The sequence below is a fragment of the Lemur catta genome, chromosome 25 (genome assembly GCF_020740605.2).
Source record: "Lemur catta isolate mLemCat1 chromosome 25, mLemCat1.pri, whole genome shotgun sequence".
NCBI lineage: Eukaryota > Metazoa > Chordata > Mammalia > Primates > Lemuridae > Lemur > Lemur catta.
In genome coordinates this window covers 10,544,252-10,567,205 of record NC_059152.1, presented here as the reverse complement: position 1 = coordinate 10,567,205, position 22,954 = coordinate 10,544,252, and the positions used below count along the sequence as shown (strand labels likewise).

At 38.8% G+C, this 22,954-nt stretch overlaps 1 protein-coding gene across 5 annotated transcripts in view; it reads right to left on the bottom strand.

Moving 5' to 3' along the window:
* Positions 1-22,954, bottom strand: part of RYR2 (ryanodine receptor 2) — a 596,087-nt gene that overhangs the window by 197,906 nt on the left and 375,227 nt on the right. For all 5 annotated transcript variants that reach the window (XM_045537281.1, XM_045537279.1, XM_045537276.1 and 2 more), the window contains exons 27-30: positions 21,920-22,067; positions 12,764-12,972; positions 10,658-10,832; positions 94-302 (exon numbers count right to left, since the gene is read on the bottom strand). In XM_045537281.1, coding sequence (XP_045393237.1) covers positions 94-302; positions 10,658-10,832; positions 12,764-12,972; positions 21,920-22,067 — 741 coding nt within the window. The remainder of the gene's footprint in view (positions 1-93; positions 303-10,657; positions 10,833-12,763; positions 12,973-21,919; positions 22,068-22,954) is intronic.

The following is a 22,954-nucleotide window of genomic DNA, read 5'->3' as shown; positions in this document are numbered from 1 at the left end:
GTAAGTTACAAAATTGCCCAAGCAGAAACTCTCACATATATAGATATTCTCCTGATTTTTGGAACTGGCCTGATTTTTAAAGAAAAAGCAAACCTCAATATGTTCATGGTTTGATGGAACTTGGAGAAACTGAGGCAGCCTCTTGCTCAGCCACATGGTAATATCCCTGTTTGTATTAACAGCAAACGGTTCATAGCCCTCTTGTAAGCCACAGATGGTGAAATACTTCAAGGTGCTGACATCCTTTCCAAAGTTCATCCTGCCCACTTGAGCTACTCCAAGGCTACATACAGGTATGAATCCTGGGAAGGGGAAAACAAAATCGAAAGCTTCAGTACCAATAGTGCGTGATCCTGTTAGTATGAAATACCAAACACACTGCCCCAAGACTCTTAGCCTTGTGAGAGCCATTAACCTAGGGTGAAAACAATGGTGTTATACAGAGAATATTGACATTAAGTATGAAATGTAAGGGTGAGAAGACCAGGATTTGATATTGGCATCGTAATTGACTAGTTGTGGGCCCTAGATAAGTCCTTTCTCTCACCCAGGGCTTACTCTGGAAGACGAAGTGACTGCTAGGCAGCCTTGGTTTTCCAGGGATTCTAGGGTGTCCAGTGGTAGATGGAGATCCCGCTCCCCCCAGCCCCCTTGCTCAGGGGTACACGCCACTCTCTCTTAGGGTGAAGGTAGGAAAGAACTCAGTGCCGAGGGATATCATTCCCTCCACCTTGCTCTTGGCACCTAGCTAAAGAGCCTGGTGTGTACCAACACCAGACAGAGTCTGAGCTGTGGATTTCTTCATATATAACTCAAGGGAAAAAAAGACTGGAGGCAAAAATTTAAAAGTTTTCCATCTACTGACAGCTGCTGTTGATCTCTGATAAGAATTCTGCCTCTTTTTTTCCTGGGATAAACAAGATCTAAGCATGTGAGAAAATATATGTATATGTGTGTGTATATATATGCATAAATTATGTAATATCTATTTAAATATTACATATAATTTTAAATATTATATATATTATATATGCAATAGCAACGAGCAATAGGGAAAAAAATAAAATATTTCATAAGCTTTTCTAATATGTGACAGAGTTAGCAAATTTTTCCACTACTGAAAAAGGGGAAACTATTAATATACTAACTTTGTTAATAGTTTCTTTGAGTTCTTTGGAATCAACTGTCAAGACGATGAGATGGTATTTTTTGGCAAGCGGATGAGACGATATTCTCTGGGAGTGGGTGTTTATGTATGCTTCATTTCTTTCCATAATGTCTTACATGAATGTTCAAGTAGGTAGCACAATAAACAAAGTCAGTATTGGAACACAGACTACAAATTAGATTCTCTAATTTGTAGCTCCAAAAAGCAGTGGAACCTTAGAATAAGCCAATAATTTTCACAAGAATTGTAGTTAGTTCTACCATTATGATTTACACTCCTTCCCTTGTTGAAATTAGTGGCAGTGAAAGCCATATATAACCCCCCAAATAGCATAAGACAATAAAAATTACATCCAATAATTCATAATGATTTCACCCAGTTTGTATTCATCAATATATATTCAAATGAGTGGTTGTATAACAGAGCTACCAACCGGGAAGAAAGAACACATCCAGCTGTGTTCAAGGAAGTGTGAATGATGAGTTTCCACTTAAACCTAAAAAAAACTGCAGCTGTGTCTGCAGCTGTGACAGCTCTTGAAGCAGTAGGCTAGGAAAATTGTTTTAAATAAGCGTCCCCAAAGGAATCAAAGGTAAGGATTGAATAAATACAATAGATCTGAGACAGCTTGAACTGCATTAGCACAAACGGGCAAATCTAGCATTCATTTGACATAAACTAGGGGATACCAGGATAGAAACATCTACTCAGATGGTAAACATCTAGTTCTTTCTCATCACTTTATTTGTGGGCATTCCTAGCCTATAAGTGAAGTAACTGGATACCTGTAAATACCCTTCGAGTAGACCTTTTGGTATTTGTTATATTAATATCTGAACTTTTGTGTATATTTGAAACACTTTCATTGAAAACCAGTAAGTGATTAGTATTAATAATATACAAAAAGATTTATGTCTTAAATTGTTCCCTATAGCTATGTTTACAATTCTGAAATATTGTTTTGATAATAAATATACCTTTTTTCATGAGATAGAACACTATTTATCCTTTGAAAATTTGGTTTTCAAATGTTCATTAATATACAGGAAACCATTCAGTTAAATATTGTTTGAAGAAAGCAAGCTATAACTTATGTCTTATTTTTAGATAGGAAAACACCGATAGGTTTTTTACCAAAAAGTCTCAGAGTAGTGGGATTTTTAACCCTTTTTGTTCTCTTATTTCTCTTAATTTAACAAATTTTCTTCAATGAATATGTATACATTATTACGAAAACAAGTGATAGGTTTCATTAAAAAAGTTTCATTTACTAAAATGGGACATACCTATATCTTTCTCATAAAGAAATTTATAAGTGGAGATAAAATGGCCCAAACAACAAACTAAACTAGTACAAGATTTATGTAGAGCAATCTGTTAATATGCATGAAGAAACTTTCAACCATTCATTTCTTTATTTGATAAGTGTTTATCGAGTAGCTACTGTGTGCCAGAAACTAGAAATAAAAGGTGACAAACATACAGATCCCAGCCAAAATGTGCTCACAGTCTAATGAGGTAGAAAGAGAAGTAAAGAAGTTTTGCCAAAATAAACTACTACCTATTTAAGCAGACAGGATACCAAGAGCAAAGGAAGGGTAGACAGATGGGAGGCAGAAAAGGTTTTACATAAGAGTTACCTTCTAAGAAGACGGGAGACAGGCAGTACTATGAAGTGATTAAAAACACAGAATTTGGAGTTCAACAGACCTGGATTCAAGTCTTAGCTTCACCACTTATTAGCTATTTGACCTTTGGCAAGTTCCTTAAATTCTCTAAGCTTTAATCCTTTCTTCTGCAACACCTACCCCATAGGGTTATGTTAATAGTATTAAAGTGAGATCCCATATGTATACTCCTTAGCACGGATGTTCACTGAACTCAATTTCAAATGGGGGAAAAAAGGTACAAGAAGAAATTACCCATAATAAGAAGATGGTTAACTATGATATATAGACAATATTAAATATGTGCAGCCATTAAAAATCATCTTTTTAACTATGATATATAGACAATATTAACTATGTGCAGCCATTAAAAATCATCTTTATGGCTCACCAAAATAAAATTGTATGTAGAGAGAAGACAAATATGGCAAAATAAAAACAATTGCTGACTCCAGGCGAAAGGTGTACAGGTGTTATTGTACGATTCACTTTTCTGAAGGACTGCTATTTCTCAAAATAAAAAGTTGTTAAAAATTTTTAAATTATGTTTAAAATGTTTTTATGCCTTGGGACAACATTTATCATATGTTAAAAAGGGGGTAATGGAAAATTATTTTTACAACGTCATCTCAATTCTTTAAATGGGAGAGAAATGTATTAAAAGTCAATTTGCTCTCTGGGTGGTGGGAATATATGTAATTTTTAACCATTTTCATTATACTCCTTGGAATATTTTCCAAATATTCAACAAGAATATATTACTTTTATGATACATACATATTTTTTCATTAGTTTACAGCTGTTATACTGGCAGACGGTATTGCCTTACTGTTTTGGTCCCCTTTCAAGAAATATATTTATGTAAGTACATTCATAAGTAGAAACTAACATATTTTTTTCTCATTTTAATTGAAATGAAATAGAACTTAGTGAAAATTAAATAACATTCTGACTTTTGAAATCATGGCTTTAATAACTGCTATCATAATGAAACAACCAATATTTCTAGAAACTATCTTTACTTTTTAAAATTGGCATATACACAGCAGAAACAACTAGCTGGCAACAGGGCCAAAGAAGACAGAGAGTGAAACTACAGGTAGCGTTCAGTCATCGTACAGAGACAGGGCCAGCCTCAGCCCCCTCCTTTTGTTCGGTACTTGGAAAAGTGTCCTGAACAATGAAGATGATGGCAATAAACGAAACACCCAGCACAAAGGGCTCCGCATCAGCAGCTAGTATCTCCTGATGCTTCGTCTCTGTGAACTCCCACAACCATTTACTAAGACAGGAATGAATCATTACTACCATTTTCCACAAGAGGCAACCAAAATCTTAGCTCAAATCACTTGCCCTCACAGCTACTAAGTGGCCAAAAAAGAAACCCAAGGCTGGTGGATCCCAAGACCCATGCTTTAAGCCAGGGCTCAACAAACTCTGCAAATGACCAGAGAGCAGATATTTTAGGTTTCATGGGCCATATGGGCTCTGTTGCAACTACTCAACTCAGAGTCACAGTGCAAAAGCAGCCATAGATTTTAAGCAAATGAGGGTGGCTGTATTCCAATAAAATTTATTTACAAAAGCAGGTGTTGGGCCGGATTTGACCCTCAGGCCTTAGTTTGCCAACTTCTGCTCCAAGTTACTATTTTACATTGCTGCCATACAGTATCACGTTTCTCCACCCAGCAAATATTTAAGGAACATCCACCATGTGCCATGAACTGTTCTACACACTAAAGATATAGCTGTGAACAGAATAAAAAAGAATACGAAAGACAGATAACAGGTAAATGAAGAAATAGTTACCAATATACGTACTATCGTGTCAGGAAAGGCTAAATACTATCAAGAGTGACTGAATGTTAGGCATAAATTGAACATAAATAAATGACATCACTCTTAATCACTGCTCCATAACAAAACATGATCACTGGAGGTCAATTTTTTTATTAGTATGAAGTAGGCAGAACACACCAATATTTTAACACACAAAAAAAATAGATTTCCACAAACTCATGCATATACCCCAGCACATGTAAAATTTCAGTCCTACCTTCCTGTCTTTTGGGTTCTTGATCTTCTATTCCAGTTACCTTAATTGACACCCTGCAAATAACAGAGCCTGATGATATCTAAGGAAAATGTTCATCATGGCGGTGGATCTTAAATTAGTGCACATGAGCGCGATCAGTTACCTGGGCCTGAGCCAAAGCCACCCTAACTATTTGCAAATCTGTTAAAACAGTAGCTACAACTTATGGCTAAGCTGCTTCCTCCAACAGAAGACAGATGGCTGTGGCCAATTTTAACTTTCTCCGTTGAGGAGCCTCCCTGCTCCAGAGCAGAGGGGTGTCTGATGAGCAGGCCAGTCCAGCCAAGGAGCTGGCAGCCACATAGATGTGGGGGCGAAACACAGGCATGAAATTTCTGGTCGGGGCTACAATAAAAAGAAGATAAAGCAGATCACAAGCAGAGCTAGCTTTTCCTAAGAACAAATGATTTCAGATTTTAACATTTCTGAAACATAGAAAAAAGTCCAAGTGTATTACCCAAGCCAAATGGCCAAAAAGCAGATGAAAGTGACCAATGCTATATGCAAATGTACAAAGAAGTATATTACATACTTCTTTAATGGAAAGAAAAGAAAGTATGACAGTTGCTGTGGCCTACTATGCACCAGATAATATATATGCACCTATATTATTTAATATTAACTCCATTTTTCTAGACGAGGAAACAACTAAGATGTTAAATCATTTGTCTAGGGTCCCATAGCTAGTTAAAGGGATGGCAGATGCATTCAATCTAGCAATCTCACTACTGGGTATCCATCCAAAAGAAAAGAAATCATTACATCAAAAAGATACCTGCACTTGTATGTTTACTGCGGTACTATTCACAACAGCAAAGATTTGGGACCAACCTAAGTATGGGTAAAGAAAATGTGGTATGTGTGTGACACACACACACATACCCTAGAATACTACTCAGCATAAAAAAAATGAAATCGTGGGTTTTGGAGCAACATGGACGGAACTGGAAGCCAAGAGTGAAACAACTTAGAACTAGAAAGTTAAATGCCACATGCACTCACTTAAACGTGGAAGCAAAATAAGGTGGTCACACGGACACAGAGTGTGCAATAATAATACACATTGGAGACCCAGAACGGTGGGGAGTTGGGCACGGGATGAGGAATGAGAAATTACTTAATGGGTACAATGTGCATTATTTGCATGATGGTTATACCAAAAATCCAGACCAGCACTATGCAATATAGCCATGTAACAAACTGCATTCGTACCCCTTAAATTTATACAAATAAAAAAAATGGATGCCAGAATTTGAATTGAGAATCCTGGGAGGGAGACTGAAACAAAAACAAACACAAAAAACATCTGCCTTGGAGTGTATGTATACATGATGAGTGTGATGTGCACTGTCTAGGGGATGGACACGTTTGAAGCTCTGACTCAGAGGGGTGGGGGGACAAGGGCAATATACGTAACCTAAACTTTTGTACCCCCACAATATGCTGAAATAAGAAAAAAAAAAGAGGCATGAAGAGATCATCTCCAAGTAGTGCTTTCATTTTAAGGAAATGAAAACAGAGAGGCTATTTGTCCAATGCCAAACAAGAATTATTTCAGAATTGGGTTACTTGGATTTCCCTACTGTGCAAGTCGGCCTCATAGTCCCAATTCCTTTCTTCCTCTGACAAGTGATAATTTTTAATTAGGGAGGTTCCCAGCAATAAGTTCCTTTCCCAGGTCTGTATTGGGATAGAAGGTTGCACAGAGTGACACTGGTGACAGGAACTTCAGGTGTTGTGGGGAATCTAGGAAGGTGGGCGTTTGAGATGGTGCAGACCTTCTACCCTTAATTCAAACCGTGTTGGAAACCATTGTTCTGGATAAGCCACACACATCCAGCAAATAATCTAACTGCTACAAGACTTCAACTGAAGGCACAAAGGACATTCCAAGTATAAACCGACAGTTCTATATTCTGGTTTCCTTCCTTTTTCCCCAAATTGCAGCATGACAAAAATCAACAATGGAACGTTATCCCTTCATCTCTTTTTCATTTTCTTTCCTGCCTATGGCTGTACAGTTCATTTAATTCCAAATATATTTTTCTGTTTTTCTCCCATGGAAAGGAACTCATGAGGTCTCACAGCACCCCGAGGAATTCAGTTTCACTCACTGTCCTTTCAGGAGGCAGATACGGAATCCAAAGCATTGTTTCTGGATTTGAGTAGCATTGCTAAGGGTGTAGAACCTGAGGGGTCTGAGATGATCTTTGGTTACAGAAGAGCTGACCAGTGTGAAAAGGTTCTGGTAGAAGGAGGCATTTACACAACCCAATGTACGTACCCTTGGCAGGTACCTTTGTAAAAGGCAGGCCATCTCCAGGCATAAATAATGATTCTTTTACCATACAGCAAGATTTTAAATGACTCTCTTACTTGTTTTAAATTAAGGATAGGATTAGTCCTTCAAAACACTGGTAACAGGAGGCCCTGCCTGTAACAGTGAATTGAGAAGAGTATTAGATTAGCAGGGAATACCAGGGTAGCGGGGTGGTATATGAGTCACCTCAGATTGCTGACAAAGTGTCAAGGTTTGGGTGGCTTAAACAACAGAAATTTATTTTCTCAGTGTCTGAAGGCTGGAAGTTCAAGTTCAAGGTGGCAGCAGATTTGGGGTACAGACGGCAGCCTTCTGGCTGTGTCCTCACATGGCCTTTTCTCTGAGCACATGCATTCCTGGTGTCTCTTCCTCTTCATACAAGGACACGAGGTCAAGGTCAAGGCCCCACCCTATGACCTCAAATAACCTAAATGACATCTTTGAAGGCCCTCTCTCCAAATACAGTCACTTTGAGGATTACGGCTTCAATATACGAATTTTGGGACACAGTTCAGTTCGTAAGAGCGGGGATGGAGACACGGTTTATATTCGGGATGCTGTATGTGGTAGCAGACACATCACCCCCAAAGCCATGTCTGTTGAGCCCCGAGGAATCCTGAAGTAACCCCTGGATTAGAAGAATTTGAATTTCTACTGTATGTGAAAATTCATTTAATACTCCGGCAAGGCATTTCTTTTTCTTCTTTTTAATAAGACTAGTTGGGATTTCACATGCCTCGGGGGGAGCCAAGCACCAGCAGAGTGAAACATGCATTCATCTTCACACTAGTAAAAATTAGCTCACATTGCATAAATTTTTTCAGCTTACATGTGGAGCACAAGTTTTACATCAGAGAAAATTCTGTGCACCATTTCCCCTGTGATGTCAATGCCGCTGGGTAAATGGCATATCATCTGCATGTTTTCACTGACGTTCCTTTGTCTTTATCGTTTTCTTTTAAATTTTATTGTTGCTGTTTCTATCCTGCTTTTCTTACACTAAAGTTTGAATTATGTACATATTGGGTATAATATATTTTGTGAGGGAATCTGGAGTTTATACTATGTGACAGTTAAGAACGAGTTTTGGTAAAACAGGTGAACAATTAAAGAACAAATAAAGAAGGGCATTTCTTTAGGTTAGAGTATAACTGTGTTGATTAATTACTGACATAATTTTAGGGGGATTTAGTATTATATTTCAGTATAAATGATGTTTAATTTATGAGCTCAGGGATGCATATATATTTTTTCTTTTGAAATTAATGATAGTTTTTTGACCCATGGAAATTTGAGTGTGCTTTATGAAATAAATTATCCTCACACAGCAGAGAAGAGGGTAGAAGGCAAAGACAAAGTATAATTTTTTACTAGCTGCTATTTGGGGCACAAGTTCTGATTTTTGTTTAAATTGGTGAGCTGGGCTGGATCACATAACAACCACAAGATTTCCTTCTGTTTCTCCGGAGACCTGAGAAAAAAACCCATCGGTTGGGCTTCCTAGTTTCTTTTCTTTAGGCTGATATCCATTCCTAAGCCCTTCAGATTTTACCATTTTGATGACACAGAAGAGCAAGGAAAGATCAACCCAACCCAAAAGGTCACTAAGGAAAAGCCCATTTCTCCCTGCGGCCAGGAGCAGCTTAAACCACTGGCCGCAGGGTTCTTCCCTCCTGAGGTCGCAGACTGATCCCAAGGATGAGGGCAGGAAGAGTCCCTGAGGGAGGGAACAGTGCCCCCCAACCTTATTAAAACTGCAGAATGGGACAGAGACTTCAATAAAATAAGCCTCAGAAAAGGAGGCATTGCATCAGTACACATTCCTGTTCAGAAATCTTTCAAAGGGAATCCTCTCGTGTAGGCATGTATTGGAACATGGGCATTTTGTGATTCTCTGTACATTCTGTGACACACATACTACATAAACAGAACTCACACATGCATTTCAAGATTTTAAGCTTCCAAAGAAGCATAGTAGTCAAGTATTTTTTAATAAAACTGATTAAAAAATAGTATCTCAGGTCATATCCATAGTAGTGGCCAGTGTAGACAGGTAACACTGAGAAAAAGTCCCCTACACACCTTCCCACTGATACTTTGACACCCTCAAAGACAACATCAGAGAAAGGGAGAAGGGGAGGGGGTTAGAGTGCCAATTTCACCATCCAGAGACACAAGTGTTCAAATAGATATTAAGCTACAAAAATGCAAATTTTCTATTATTTTTGCAAATCTGGGTTTGGGAAATGATGGCCCTACCTGCTCAAAAGCTTGCTACATGGATGAATATAAAATTTAATGCAAATAATGAGCTGGCTGGTGTTTTGAGGATCAGTGACATGTTCAGAGAATATAAAAATACTGATTGAAGTATATCTTAAAATCTAAGACTGTATATGCAAATATGTTTACATTTATTTATGCAAAAACACGTGCACATATATAACAGGTAATTCAAAAGCCATCATGGAAAAAATGTGTTGGCTCATTTACAAATGAAAGAATATAATATTTAATTGAATGTTGTCTTGTTTATATGCTCCAGAGCAATACCTTCCAGTAGAACTTTCTGTGATGATGGAAAAGCTCTCTATCTACATTGTCCAGCAGGGACACCACCCGTGACCCATGGGTACTAGGCATTTGCAATGGTAGCTAGTGTGACTAAGAAACCCTATTTTTAGCTTTAGTTAATTTAAATTAATTTAGATTTAAACAGCCGCATGTGGCCAGTGCCCACCAAACTGGAAGCTCAGCTCTGGAGAATAAACACCTTCTTCTGTGCTTGACCACTGCTACCCATCTTTTCTTCACAACCTTGCTCAGAGGCCATCCCAGGGCCCCAGAGGTAGTGGTATTTGCTCCCTGCATTGTGATTCCATGGAACTTCGTGCCTTTCTTTACTGTAGAACTTACCCACTAAACAGAAATTGCACAAGTATCAACCTCCTGGGGAAAACTGTAATCTCCATAAAGACAGGACAGTGTTTTACTCATCTTTGCCATCTCCAGCTGAGTGCCCGACCCATGGTAGGTTCTCACCCCAATTTTGTGAAACGAATGAACAGAAAGAGGCTATAAGCAGCTGATTAAACAGGGAAGTTCTAAATAAAAATTTAACCATAGTGAAAAACTATCCTTTTGCCTGTCATTTATTTTCTCATTCACACTCATGAAAGCCATCTCGGCCTTAACAAAACCCTAGCTAAGCTGCAGAGACAGCACTTCCGCTACAGTAACTTCAAGGGTGCATTTGATCAAATCAGCCACCGGGTGCCCTTACGATTTCCAGCTGCAACTCATCTGCTCACTCAACCTCAATCACAGAGGGCTGGGTATGAAGCATTACCGTGAATAGCTTCCTTGCGCTGCAACCTTAAAAACAACACGAAACGCAGTACACTTACCATCACCAACATCAAAGTCCTTGAAAGCCAATTCTGAACCTGAGTCATCAAGAAGGATTTCGCCATTTAGGGTGAACATCATGGTGTGTTCGTTCATGTCCACCATGCACCCGACAACATCGCCTGCTTGCCAAGAGCGCCCATAATGCTCGTTGCCCTGGTGCCACCGCTGGGCCTGTGGACAACAGAAGAGTCTCTTGTCACAGAGTAAGTGGGCACCCCCTTCTATTAATGCAGCAGTAAGGTGACCTCCAGCTGGCTTGTCAGGCTACTGTGATGTCCTATCTAAGCAGTATGGAGATGTCTAGGAATCCTTATCTAATATCAATATGGTATATCATTGAATCTTGAGAAAAACCCAAATGCTATTTCATGATTTTGAGAGTCCATTATTTTAAAAATCTAACCCCACCCACTCCCTATTAAAAGAAAAACCATATGCCTTTAGAACTTTTTTTTTTCCACTGCAATAAATATTTCCCAGGATATGGGTTGTTTTTCTCCACTCCTACAAATACAAAAAAATTTATAAGCTAGAGAATCAAGCGGGGAATTTACCATTGGAAATGACATTCAAATTTTCATCTATTGGAAAATAAAATTCTATTCCTTAGAACCAGTATCACTGATACTTTGACAAAATGGAAATCCAGAAGCATTTCAGTTACATGCTAAAACTAAAAAAGCTTCAGACCTAACCCAAAAATATCTGCTGAAATAACAAGCCAAAAATTGAAAATAGATGCCAACCTTTTTTATACACATAAGTGAAATCCCATACGATACATACATTGGAAACATAGTATTGATAAAATGTAACTTTTGGATCTACAGGTATATTCTGCTAATTTACAGGTACAAATTAGTTACATTGTCAGATAAATCTTTCAACTTGTCACTTAAGCATCAACATCACTTTGAGTTGTTATGTAACAGGATGTAGTCACCAATTCAGAACAATGATATAGTTCTTCTCAATATAACATATTGTACTTTCTAAAAACTTTAAGTGTCAAAAGGCATAAAAGTCACAACCCACTTACCTGGCTGTGGTGTTCTCCTTCCCGCCCTACCCACTACATGCCTAGTCCCAGACTGAGTATCCTTTCCTGCTTGTGGTCTGACTGGGAGTAAAGGGTATTTTAACTTCTTAGGGGTAGTTGCTACTCTGGTTTGTTACACCTGACCTTCAGGAAGAATAAAACTAAAGCTACCTTTTAACCATTTTATTTTTTGAAGTTTAAATAAGGTTTGCTAACGCTGACCCAAAAAAAGATCTCAGAATTTTCTATTTGCTATAAAAAACAGGATTCAGGAAACGTGACGTTTCAGAACAAGGTGGGGATCGATTGTCCTAATTTCTAGCCTAGAAATGGTTTCCCACCCACGATATAACAAAGCCGCAACACCCAAATGTCAGATCTCTTCATGATTGCTTATTTACTCTAATTTTCTTTTTTGAATTAAAAGCAGCTTTTTTCTCTCATAGGAAAAAGAAAAATTCACTGAAGAAAATCAGAAAAAAAAAAAATAAGATAAAATAATCAAATATCTAAAATGTTACCAACCAAAAGCAACTATTATCTTATTGTGGCCCCAAGCATATTTTTTTTCATAAAATATTTTATACATATAAAATAATCCTTAAACATTTACATAATAAACAAATAACAAAATAAGCACCTGATCAGCTTCTGCCCAGTTTAAGAAATAGAATTTACTATTAATGTTGAAAATGAAAACTGTTTGTGATTATAAACATCACCTTAAGCATTCTGTGGCTATTAAATGTTTATACATCCATTAATTGTTGCTTAAGATAAAAATCTTTATACAGAATTGCTATCTTAACATACATGCATTTTCATTTGCATATGTATCTTTAACATTTCCAATAGACAAGGATAATTCATTTTTTGATAACCATGGAGAAGCAATGCCTTGGTGAATGCCACTATCTTGATACCATGGGGAAATGGGTTTTGAGACTACAAGGACACGTTTTTCTATGAACTATTTTTCCGAATTTGTGCTGTGGAAAATACCAGTATTACCAAACTGCCAGAAAGAGCAGCAGATGCCTGGTCCACTGCGAAGTCCGCTCACCTTGAAGCCATCGAAAGCAAAGGCACGTTCGTCGGAGCCAAGCTCCTGATCCGGTTGACAACCCGGCCTGCTCCAGCCAACCCTCATGTCCCCAGCGGTGACAGCCTCAAATTCGAAATACCACCGTCCTGCCTTCACCGCGTAGGTCTTCTCAGCACGGAAGATTCGGAACCTTTCTCCTGTGCCACTGCACACTTCGGCTCTGCCGGCTGGGAAAGTGAAAGAGATTCCGGTGGGCATCGGGCGGGATACGGAAGGGAAGGGAGGGTCTCACGCAGCTTTTGCAATTCGGCCTGCAGGGATGATGGTAACGACACCTTCTTGTCTGGCTGCACATTTTACCCAGTGTTTTCTGATCTCTGATCAGCCAGCCTGGTGAAGCAGAAAGCACCAGGGCTTGCCCTGGACAGGCTGGGGGCTGAACCTCAGTGGCTCTGTCGGGGATGGTGGCCTTTACTCCATCAGCCCCTTTTCAGGGGGGACCTACTTTTCTGTAGAAGAAAACCCACAAGCAGCTTGGTGGTTTGTTTGAGGAAGATGGAAAGAAGTGAATAATGAAAGAGATCTCAGCTTCTAAACTGCTCTGCATAAAACATAAGTAGACATTTATGGGTGAGAGGCAAGAGAGAAGAAGCAGCCAGGAAGTGGGAGGGGAGAGGGAGTGAGGGAGAAGGGGAGAGAGGGGGAGAGGGAGGGGGAGAGAAGGAGAGAGGGAGGGGGAGGGGGGAGAGAGAGAGGGAAGGAGGGGGAGAGAGGAACGGGGGAGGGGGGGAGAGGGAGGGAGAGAGAGAATGAACAAGAACACAAGACAAAGCCATAAACAGCAGAGAAGAGTAACCAAGGACAAATTTCCCTCCAGGATGGCCAAGGGACTCACCGACCTGATGTAACACTTTTCCATCTGGAGGAACAAATAAAAAGGGTCAGAGTCTAACATCAGGACGAGGGTGGTGCAAAAGAGAAAAAAAAAAATCTATCTATGGGAAATGAGATGTAGCAAGATTGAGAGAGCCAGGAAGGCAAAACCCCAGACTGAGGAACCTGAGGCCAGAATGACCATTAGAAGGTAAGTCCCTGAGAGATCACAGGATGGGGACGAGGGTCCCCTAAATTGACATCTCAAAGGAAACGGTCAGCTCAGCTAAGATCCACACTGGACACAGAGGAGGAAACTTCAGTGACTTGAGAAAGGTCACACAACTAATAAGTGATGGGACTCAGGAGCCGCCTCCCACCCCAGCCCGTTCCTCCCTCTCTGCCTCCGGGAGCTGGCACGGAGCAGCGGACACGGGCTAAATATTCGCTCTCGTTTGCTCCCCTTTAAGATTTGGGGATGACCCCGTACGTAATACAAGTTTAATAACTGTTTCACCATGGACTTGGAAGGATCAAATTAGAACTATAGACACAATCTATAAGCTTTAAAGGTCTCCAGTAAACACACAGCTAGGTCGTATGTGACAATTTAAGAGTAGGTTAAAGCAAAGCAATGAAAAGAACACAGTGACAGCATTAAGTGGCTTTCCAGTTATGGGCTTAATTAATGAAATGATCAATATCTGCTTTTTGATAGTGCCGGTGGTGATTATAGAACATACATCTGACCTGTATCTGCTAGTTAACCTTTCAAAAGCTAGCTTAAGTCTCCAAATAAGACAGATAATTGTATGATGAAGAGGAAAAAAAATTCTCCTATTAGTAACTGAAATGTTTTGAAAGACAAGACAGTAAACTACTTTTTGAGGGAAAAATATAAGAGTTTATGATATTTAAAGGTAGTTGCTGCTAATAAGAAACTAGTTCTCAATGCTGCCATATTTTAAAAAGTAGAAAAAGTCAAATTTTCATTCAGAGTTAGCATTTCCTCAAGAAACAGATTACCAATCCATGGCTTCCTTAAATCATGGTTCTACCTTCCCTAAGTGAATCTAAGAGATGTTGAAGGTGAGCTATGAACTACACAAACATTTGGAGATTATTTTCAGGAAGAAAGAAGTTTTCGTGCAGTTATCTTTATTTTTAATTATACAGATATTTGCAAAAAAATCAGACATTATATTCTAGTGTGCACTAATAAATTCAACTGCCAATTTTCTAAATATAGAAGATTCAGGTTTTTTTAGAAAATTAAACTACTGAACAATTCCAGGTTCTCTTTCTTACGTTTCCAGGATATCAGGACTTCACAAATATGCACAGTGTGCTCAAGGAATGCAAGCTAATTTACATATTAGCTTCAATCAAATATTTTGGAAGGCAAATTTGATATAAAAATATAACAGATTATTTCCCCAAAAGCCCCCTCTAAATTTCTCTTGGTATTAAGACGTATCACTACTCCCCTCCCACGAGTAGAAGGGATGAAAACAGGGTGTACTATATACACTGCAGGTGCAGTTGTAACAATGCAGAAATTTTTAGTCCTGGCTTTCTTTTTCCTGACCCTAACGCTGCACTGTTCAGATGTTCATGGATGATACTCAACCTGAACTTGCTGTTCATAGACACTATCGTGCAAGGGATTTCGTGGTAATAGGCTTTTTTTCTTTTCTTTTGTAACCTCTGTGGGTCTTCGTTCAACTGTCTGTGTAATTCACAGCTATAGTTCTTAAATTAGTTTAGGGTAGCTTGCGACTACAGTTTAAAGAAGCAACAGTTCGGCATTCTGTTTCTTGCAAAAAATACTAATACAAAATGGAAATCTGGGTTCAGAGGAGTTTAAAAAACAGACCGAGGCAATCTGTAACAAATTTCTTTTGCATACCCTGTAGTATCCAGCACCTGAGCACAAAGTAGGTGATCCATAAACACCCACCAAACTGTATCTAGAAACAAAGACTCCCCTGGGCTCTGGACATGGGAGCCCCGGCAATATAGCTAATGGGCAGCACCCCTGTCGGAGCCACAGAACTCTCCCCCAAACACGCCATCCTTATGTTTTGCTTGATTTTAAATACGCTATATTTATATGTGTTTGGTAGGCAATTCTAACTTACGTAAGCATGTTGTATAAATGATTTTTATATTGTTATAACAAACATTAACATTAACAAATGAATAGTTAGCAGATATATTCCTAACGCATACTATCTAGTCTGTTGGCACTCAAAGAGAAAAAATTCAGGAATTACACCTTTAACAAACCACCTCAGGATTAAGGACAAGGTATGATAAAAGACTGTGTTCCCAGTACCCCACAGACGTGGCACAGAAAGGGCACACAACCAATGACTGATAAAATGAAGCCCTGTTCTCCAAACTCTACATTTAAAAGACATAAACCACTAGAGGGCAGTCGAGACCTAATTATGCATTAAAATCAGAAGTTATAATAAACTATAAAGGAAGGCAGGCTAAGTCTCTAAAATTTTACACATACCTAAAATCCTTTAGGTCTAATGATATAATACTGTAAAGAACTGTTAGTATTAACCAGCCATCCTTTCAACTTCCTGGTATTATTTTGGATAAAGCAATTCAAACCTTGATAAAACTTTGGAATTTATGTTCCACTTTCCAATGTTTTAAAATAGCATTAAGAAAAATACTCCAAAGATAGTAACAGCTCAAATACTGAGTTCACACTTAATCCGGAATATGTAAGCATTCTACTAACAAACAGGAAATAAATTAAAACTATGATTAATTACATAGCATTGGATTCAATTTTATCAAAGTTTTTATAGCTCTTAACTTTTTAAAATGTCAGCAAAAGCAAAATAGCCAACTATAAGTTAATGTTTTTAATCTTAGTGATCCCAAGGCTGATTTTGCTTTATATTAATACAATGAAATCTCTCACATCTATCTTTTAATTTTCATTCCCATCATTCTTGTTCAAAAAAAAAAATACAATTTTCCTAAAGCCTCCCAACTGGTCTATCTCCAAGCACCCCCACCTCCAATCTGTCCTTTCCCACTGTTGCCATAGTTACACTGCTATTGTAAACTGTGATCACACATCAAGCTCTTGCTTTAAAACTTCCTGGGGCTGGTACGCTTTGTACAAATTTATCCTCATTTCTTAGCCGAGTTTTCAAGATATTCCATATTTTTTCCTAATCCTTCCATGTTCATCCACTATTGTTCTATCCCCACCTATACCCTGTATTTTATAGCCTGACTAGACTATTCACCATTCCTCAACTCTTTCTATACTTAATCTTATCAGCTATACTTTCCCTCCAGCAAGAATGTCCTTTCTGACACTAATCTCTACTTGTTGAAATTTTGACTCTGTGAACATCTAACTCAGAAGACAATTTCTCCCTGTAATGGTTGCTCACACTGGAAAATCAGTCCGTCTTATATATTTTCCATGTAGATCAAATGTATCGCTACTCTGAAGTAGGTATGCTATTGGATTCTAGGACCTAACAACGAATAATAAACATCATCTTGGCTTCTATTGTGGAATATACAACTCTATTCTAACTGTTCATTGCTCATGTAACTTTAGTAACACTGAACCTTGTCAAACAACTTTTAATGGCTCTAATCTGGTAATTCTGAAAATTCAGAGACTATGCCATTCTGTGATCCTCATTTTTTTCCTCCCTGTTTTTCATTTTCTTATCCAAATACATTCACTCTTCAAACATTAATCTCCTTCTTTCTTCCCTTCCTTACTTATATACCTTTCCAAACATTCTTGCCCTATTGCCCTTTTTTCCCTACTTGCTCCATTAACCCCAATTCTTGTCCAATTTCACTGTCTTCATTCTTAACATCTATACCTGCTCTGCTGAGCTTGCTGGAAAACAAACACACAGCAGATTGCCACCACCAACTCATCATATCCAACCTCAATTGGATCATCAATGTTTCTCTGCAATCTTTTTATCTGTTTGCAGTCTGCTCTTTGTTCCATCCCATAAAACAGCTATTTCTAATCTTTATTGCTGAGTGACATCAGCAGGAATGGCAGAGAAAAGACCTCTAAAAATCCTCTTCTCCATAAAATCAATGAGAACACTGGTAAAAATGTCCACATCAAATTTTTCATAACTCTGGAAATTAACTAAAGGCTGGTGGCAATCCAAGGAGTGTTTATTTGATAAAAATGTCCAAATGTTGGTAAGAACAGCAAACCCAGTGGTGTTTTAATTTACTCTTGCCCCATCCCCTCTTCTACTTCCATAGTATATTGAAAACCAGCAGCCCCTCAATCACAGTGAAAACCAGCCAAAACAGCTAGCCAAAAAATTTAAAAGGAAAACCTGGGGAATGAGGTGTCCATAGCGGCCTGTGAAAATCTCCAACATATTTCTGGGACCCTAGACAACCACAGTCATGCCCAGGGCTGTGCATGTATTCACAGAAGACCTTGAGGCTCTGCATAAGCAGTTAGAGAAGGCTGAAGTTGTAAATTGCCTGGTTGTGTGTTGAAGGCACGTCCCAACATGCACATATTTGCTCTCCCACAGTAAAAACCGGGAGATGTATTAGTTTTAGGCACTTAAAGAAGTCCCTGTCCTGTTTCTAGCTGATCACTAAGCTCATGAAACAGAGACTTCAGTGACCACACATGACAAAAACACAGACCCTACAAAACTACCTCAGAAAAATTACTACACAAACATAAAATAATTACAATAAGCTCAACAACAAACCCTGGGGTGAAGGAGAATACACATTTCCCATATTATTTAAAATGTCTATTTTTCTATAAAAATTGTGAGACAGGCAAAGAGACAAGAAGGGATGTCCCATACACATGGAAAAAAGCAGTCAATAGAAATCATCCCTGAGGGAGCCCAGATGTTGGACTTATTAGACAAAGACTTTAAACTACCTATTTTAAATATTTTCAAAGAACTCAAGGAAACTATGTATAAAGAACTAAAGAAAAATATGAGAATGATGCCATATCATATAGAGAACATCAATAAAGAGAAAAATTATTTTTAAAAAATAGAAATTCTGGAGTTAAAATTTTACTAAAAGGGCTCAACAGCAGGTTAGAGCTGACAGAATAAAGAATCAATGAACTTGAAGATAAGTCCACTGAGATTATCAAGTATGGAAAACAGAAAAAAAAGAATGAAGAAAAACAGCAGAGCTTCACAGGCTGGTGAGATACAATCAACCACAGCAACACACACATAGTGAGAGCCACAGAAGGTGAGAAGAGAGAGAAAAGGGAGAAAAAAAATGTTTGAAGAAATCACGGCCAAAACCTTTCCAAATTTGATGAAAAAACAATCATTTGCATACTCACCTAGGAAAATGAACTTCAAGACGGATAAACTCAAAGACATTAAAACTAGACACATCATAATCAAACTGTTTAAAGTCAAAGACAAAGAACCTCGATGACAGTAAGATAAGCAACTCATCACACAGAAGGATCCTCAAAGAGATTAACAGCCAATGTGTCATCAGGAAACACGGAGGCCAGAAGGCAGGGGATGGCATATTTAGACTACTAAAGGAAAATAAATTGCCAACTGAGAATTCTGCACCCAGCAAATCTTTACTGACCTCTTCAAGGCTTCTAATCCAGCACAAGCCTCCCTGATTGGTCCCCCTTAACAAATAAACTCATTTTCTATTTCAACCAGAATATAGTAATTACACAGTAAGACTGCCCTCAGCTTCCTCCTGGTTTTCTATGCCACAGGTTTCTGCATTCTCTTCAATCCTTACCTCTTTTCCACTAAACTTAGGGGAGCAAGTATGTTCTTCCTTCCATATGAGGCCAATTCCCTCACTGCATTTCATTCCCTTCCACCTCCTTGGGAACCACACTCCATCAAGTTCCTCCTCTCTATTTTCAACCTCTTCCTTCTACTAGTTTTTTCCTTCAGCACAAAAATAAGCCCAAATTTCTCCTATCAAAAAAAATGAAATCTTTAACCCTCTCTTATCTCTAGCAATAGTCTCAGATTTATATAATTGAATCCTGGAATCTCTATCTACTTGTCTCACACATGACTCAAACTCAACAAGTTTAAAGTCAAACTAAGAATCTCCCCACTACCTCATGTTCCCTTCTCTCCAATTCCTGTGTTCTCTGTGAATATGGATGCACTTGACATCTATCAATCCAGAGACCAGCTCAGATACCTGTTTGTACTTCTGCTGATTCTACTTATACATGTGAAATAATTCTGTCCTGTTCACTCTGCTGACAGTATTGCCAAAGATTAGGCCTCCAATGCTCCTCATCTATACTTTTACTGGCCACCAGACTGCTGTCCTCAACTCCAGTTTTGTTCACATTCAGCCTGTTCTCCAAAGAGCCACCAGAGTCATATTTTTTTAAACAACAAAAAAAATCTTTTTCAATCCCTGCCTCCTCTACTTGATCTCCTGCCACTTCTCAAACTCCACTCAACATCTGGCCATGAAAAGCTCTCTGAAATTCCCATCTGCAATCCTCCCTTATGTATCTGAGCCTTTACATACACTATTCTCTCTGCATCAACTGCATGAACCTGGCTGAGTCTTACTCATCCTTCTAAATCTCACCCTAGCTTTACCTACTTTGGTGGGTTTAAAATATGTCCACAAATACTTTGTTACACCTACAATCAAAATGTGGGGGGCTTCACTGAATGGTTCCCTTCTAACAGATGGAATATGATGGAAGTAATTGTAACAAGCACTGCAGCTTCCTCCTTGCACTGTGCCTTACATTATTCACTCTGGGGGAAGTCAGCCGCCACGTGGAGGCATTCAAGCATCTCTACGAAGAGGTCTGTGTGACAAGGCTGTGCCCATCTGGCTGTGTCTCCTGCCAACAGCCAGAGAGGAACTGAGTTCTTGAGCCAACAGTTATGCAAGGGAGCTGTCCCAGTAACAAATCCTCCAGCTCCAGTGAAGTCCCAAGATCACTGCAGCACTGGATGACAGCAACCTCAAGAAAGACTATGATCCAGACCCACCTGACTAAGCCACTCTCAAATTCCTAACCCACAGACACTGTGAGGTAACTAATGTCTGTTGTTTTAAGCCATTAAGTTCTGGGGGATAATTTGTTACACAGCAACAGAGAACTAACATACGTCCTCTTCAAAGATTTCCCTCCCATCGCCAAGCTGAGTTAAACCTTCTGTGCTATGACCCTTAGGCTTAATGCCTGCATCGCATGGTAGTGTGGGCAGTTTAGTCTATCTTCCCTGTCTACACTGAGAGCTACCTGTGGGCAAAAACTCTCTTGTTCATCCCTGAATCTCCAGGACTAGGCACCGTAGATGTTCAATATCTATGTATTAAAACAAAATAGAAATTAGAAGAATCTCAAATATGGAAGTAAAATGAAATCCAACATAGATTTTGTTAAATATAAAATTTACAAAAATTTTCTTCTTCTTAAAAGTCACAAAATTCAGAAAAAAGTAGGTACCCATAAGGTAGTAAGACATTTTCCAGAAGGATGTTAAGGAGATGAAATAATATAATTTCATCTAATATAATGGTTGTAAATAGTATAAAATACTATACATCATCAGAATAACATCTCACTTATCCAGCATCATCTTGTGATAAAGTTCTCCTTAAAGTGAATACAGCAAATGTAACTGAATACAGCTTATGCCCTGAAGTGATAATATCTTTAAAATATAACCATCATTGATCATTTTTGTTTAGCATATATTGCAAGTTTCTATGCACAGGGTAAAATGTGCTCCTTCTCTTGGATATTGACCATAGTTAACTCTTTCCTTGAGGACTCTAGGTTACCATTAAAGCTGTCATTAATCATTAAAGCTGTAGTGTTTTCTCATCCTGTTTTCTCTTTAACTGCCTACATGTGTGAGTATAAATGATAAAGGTGGGATTTGAGGAAAACACTAGCTCCCATTAGATGTTTACGCCCATAATCAACTACAATCAGCTCTTCTGGGGGAGGGCTGGTTGGGAAGGGGAGGAAGCCAATATCACACACCTGGAGAGGTAAGTATTCATCTCAGACTCTTCAGGAAGGTAAACTCATTTCCTCCACCTGCAGAATCACCAGGGTACTGAGCCACCCTACTGAGAGATGGGTCTAATCCTGCAGGTGTCCATTTAGGAAAAAAATCCATTGGCCTAAATGACACATAGACTGGAGGACTCTATCTGGTACTTCTCCTTTTATTCATTTCTTTGGCTTTAAAGAACTATCACATGATTTTGCAACCAAAAGGGAGCAAAGTAAAAGCAAAATACCATGATCTTGGTCTGGTGCTTCCAGGTTGTAGCCGTACCCCAGCAGGGTGCGCACAGCCTCGCGGAGGCTGTCCTTGTTGGATTTCTTGGTTCGATCATCCAGAAGAGTGTAGGGAACGAGCCGAGGGTTTCTTCTGTTCTTTACATCCTATAGGAAAAAAAAAAAAGTATGCACACATCAAAGCAACACTAAGGGATTTGGGGGAAAAGGCAGCTACCAAATGCATCAAAATTGAAAGCTTTTGAGGTAAAACCTGCCTCTTCTACATTCCTTTTGTCTTTCCAGGCTATAGAAGTTACTGAAATACCGTCAATATAAAAGATTGGATCAAATGAATAAGCATGTGAATTTAAAGCAGGCCCTTTCCATGAGAACAACAACAAACAACAACAACAACAGAACAACAGTAACAAAAGACAACTTTTAATGATCTCTAATCACTTCCATCTGCCGTGGTCACAAGGCAAAGGGCTTAGAGAACATATAATTTCCTAGTGCAGCTCACTGGTAAGTTTTTGTTCCAAGAATAGCCAAATTGGTACTGGTCACTCTTCAGTGATTTTGAGTGAACGAATCATGAGGCTGCTTTCCTTTCTTCAGGAAAAACCCAGCGTGTGTAGACTGCCCTTCTCTGTCCCTCAAATAGCTTGAAAACTATGCATTATGCTCGCTCGGTCAACCAGTGAAACCAGGCAACACCAGGGGCACTGAAATGATGATAAAACTCATAATGTATATATTATAAAAGAGGCTCCAAATTTAACATGTGGGTAAAATGTGTTGACAGAACAGGTGATCTTCCTATCTTGGCAAGAGGATGCCTCATTTTACAGTAAGTACAAAACTTGCTCTCATGGGATGGTGGAGACATATCAACTCCTGTGAGTGCGTAGGGCACTGCCGCTTAGGAAATGACTTCTTCCCACTCACTGAGACTCTGTAGCACTATTTGCCAAAATTTCCGTATTTCAAGCAGCATATAATTGATTCGTAATTTCTTTTAACATAAAGAGGAACTGGGGGGCTGTGGATAT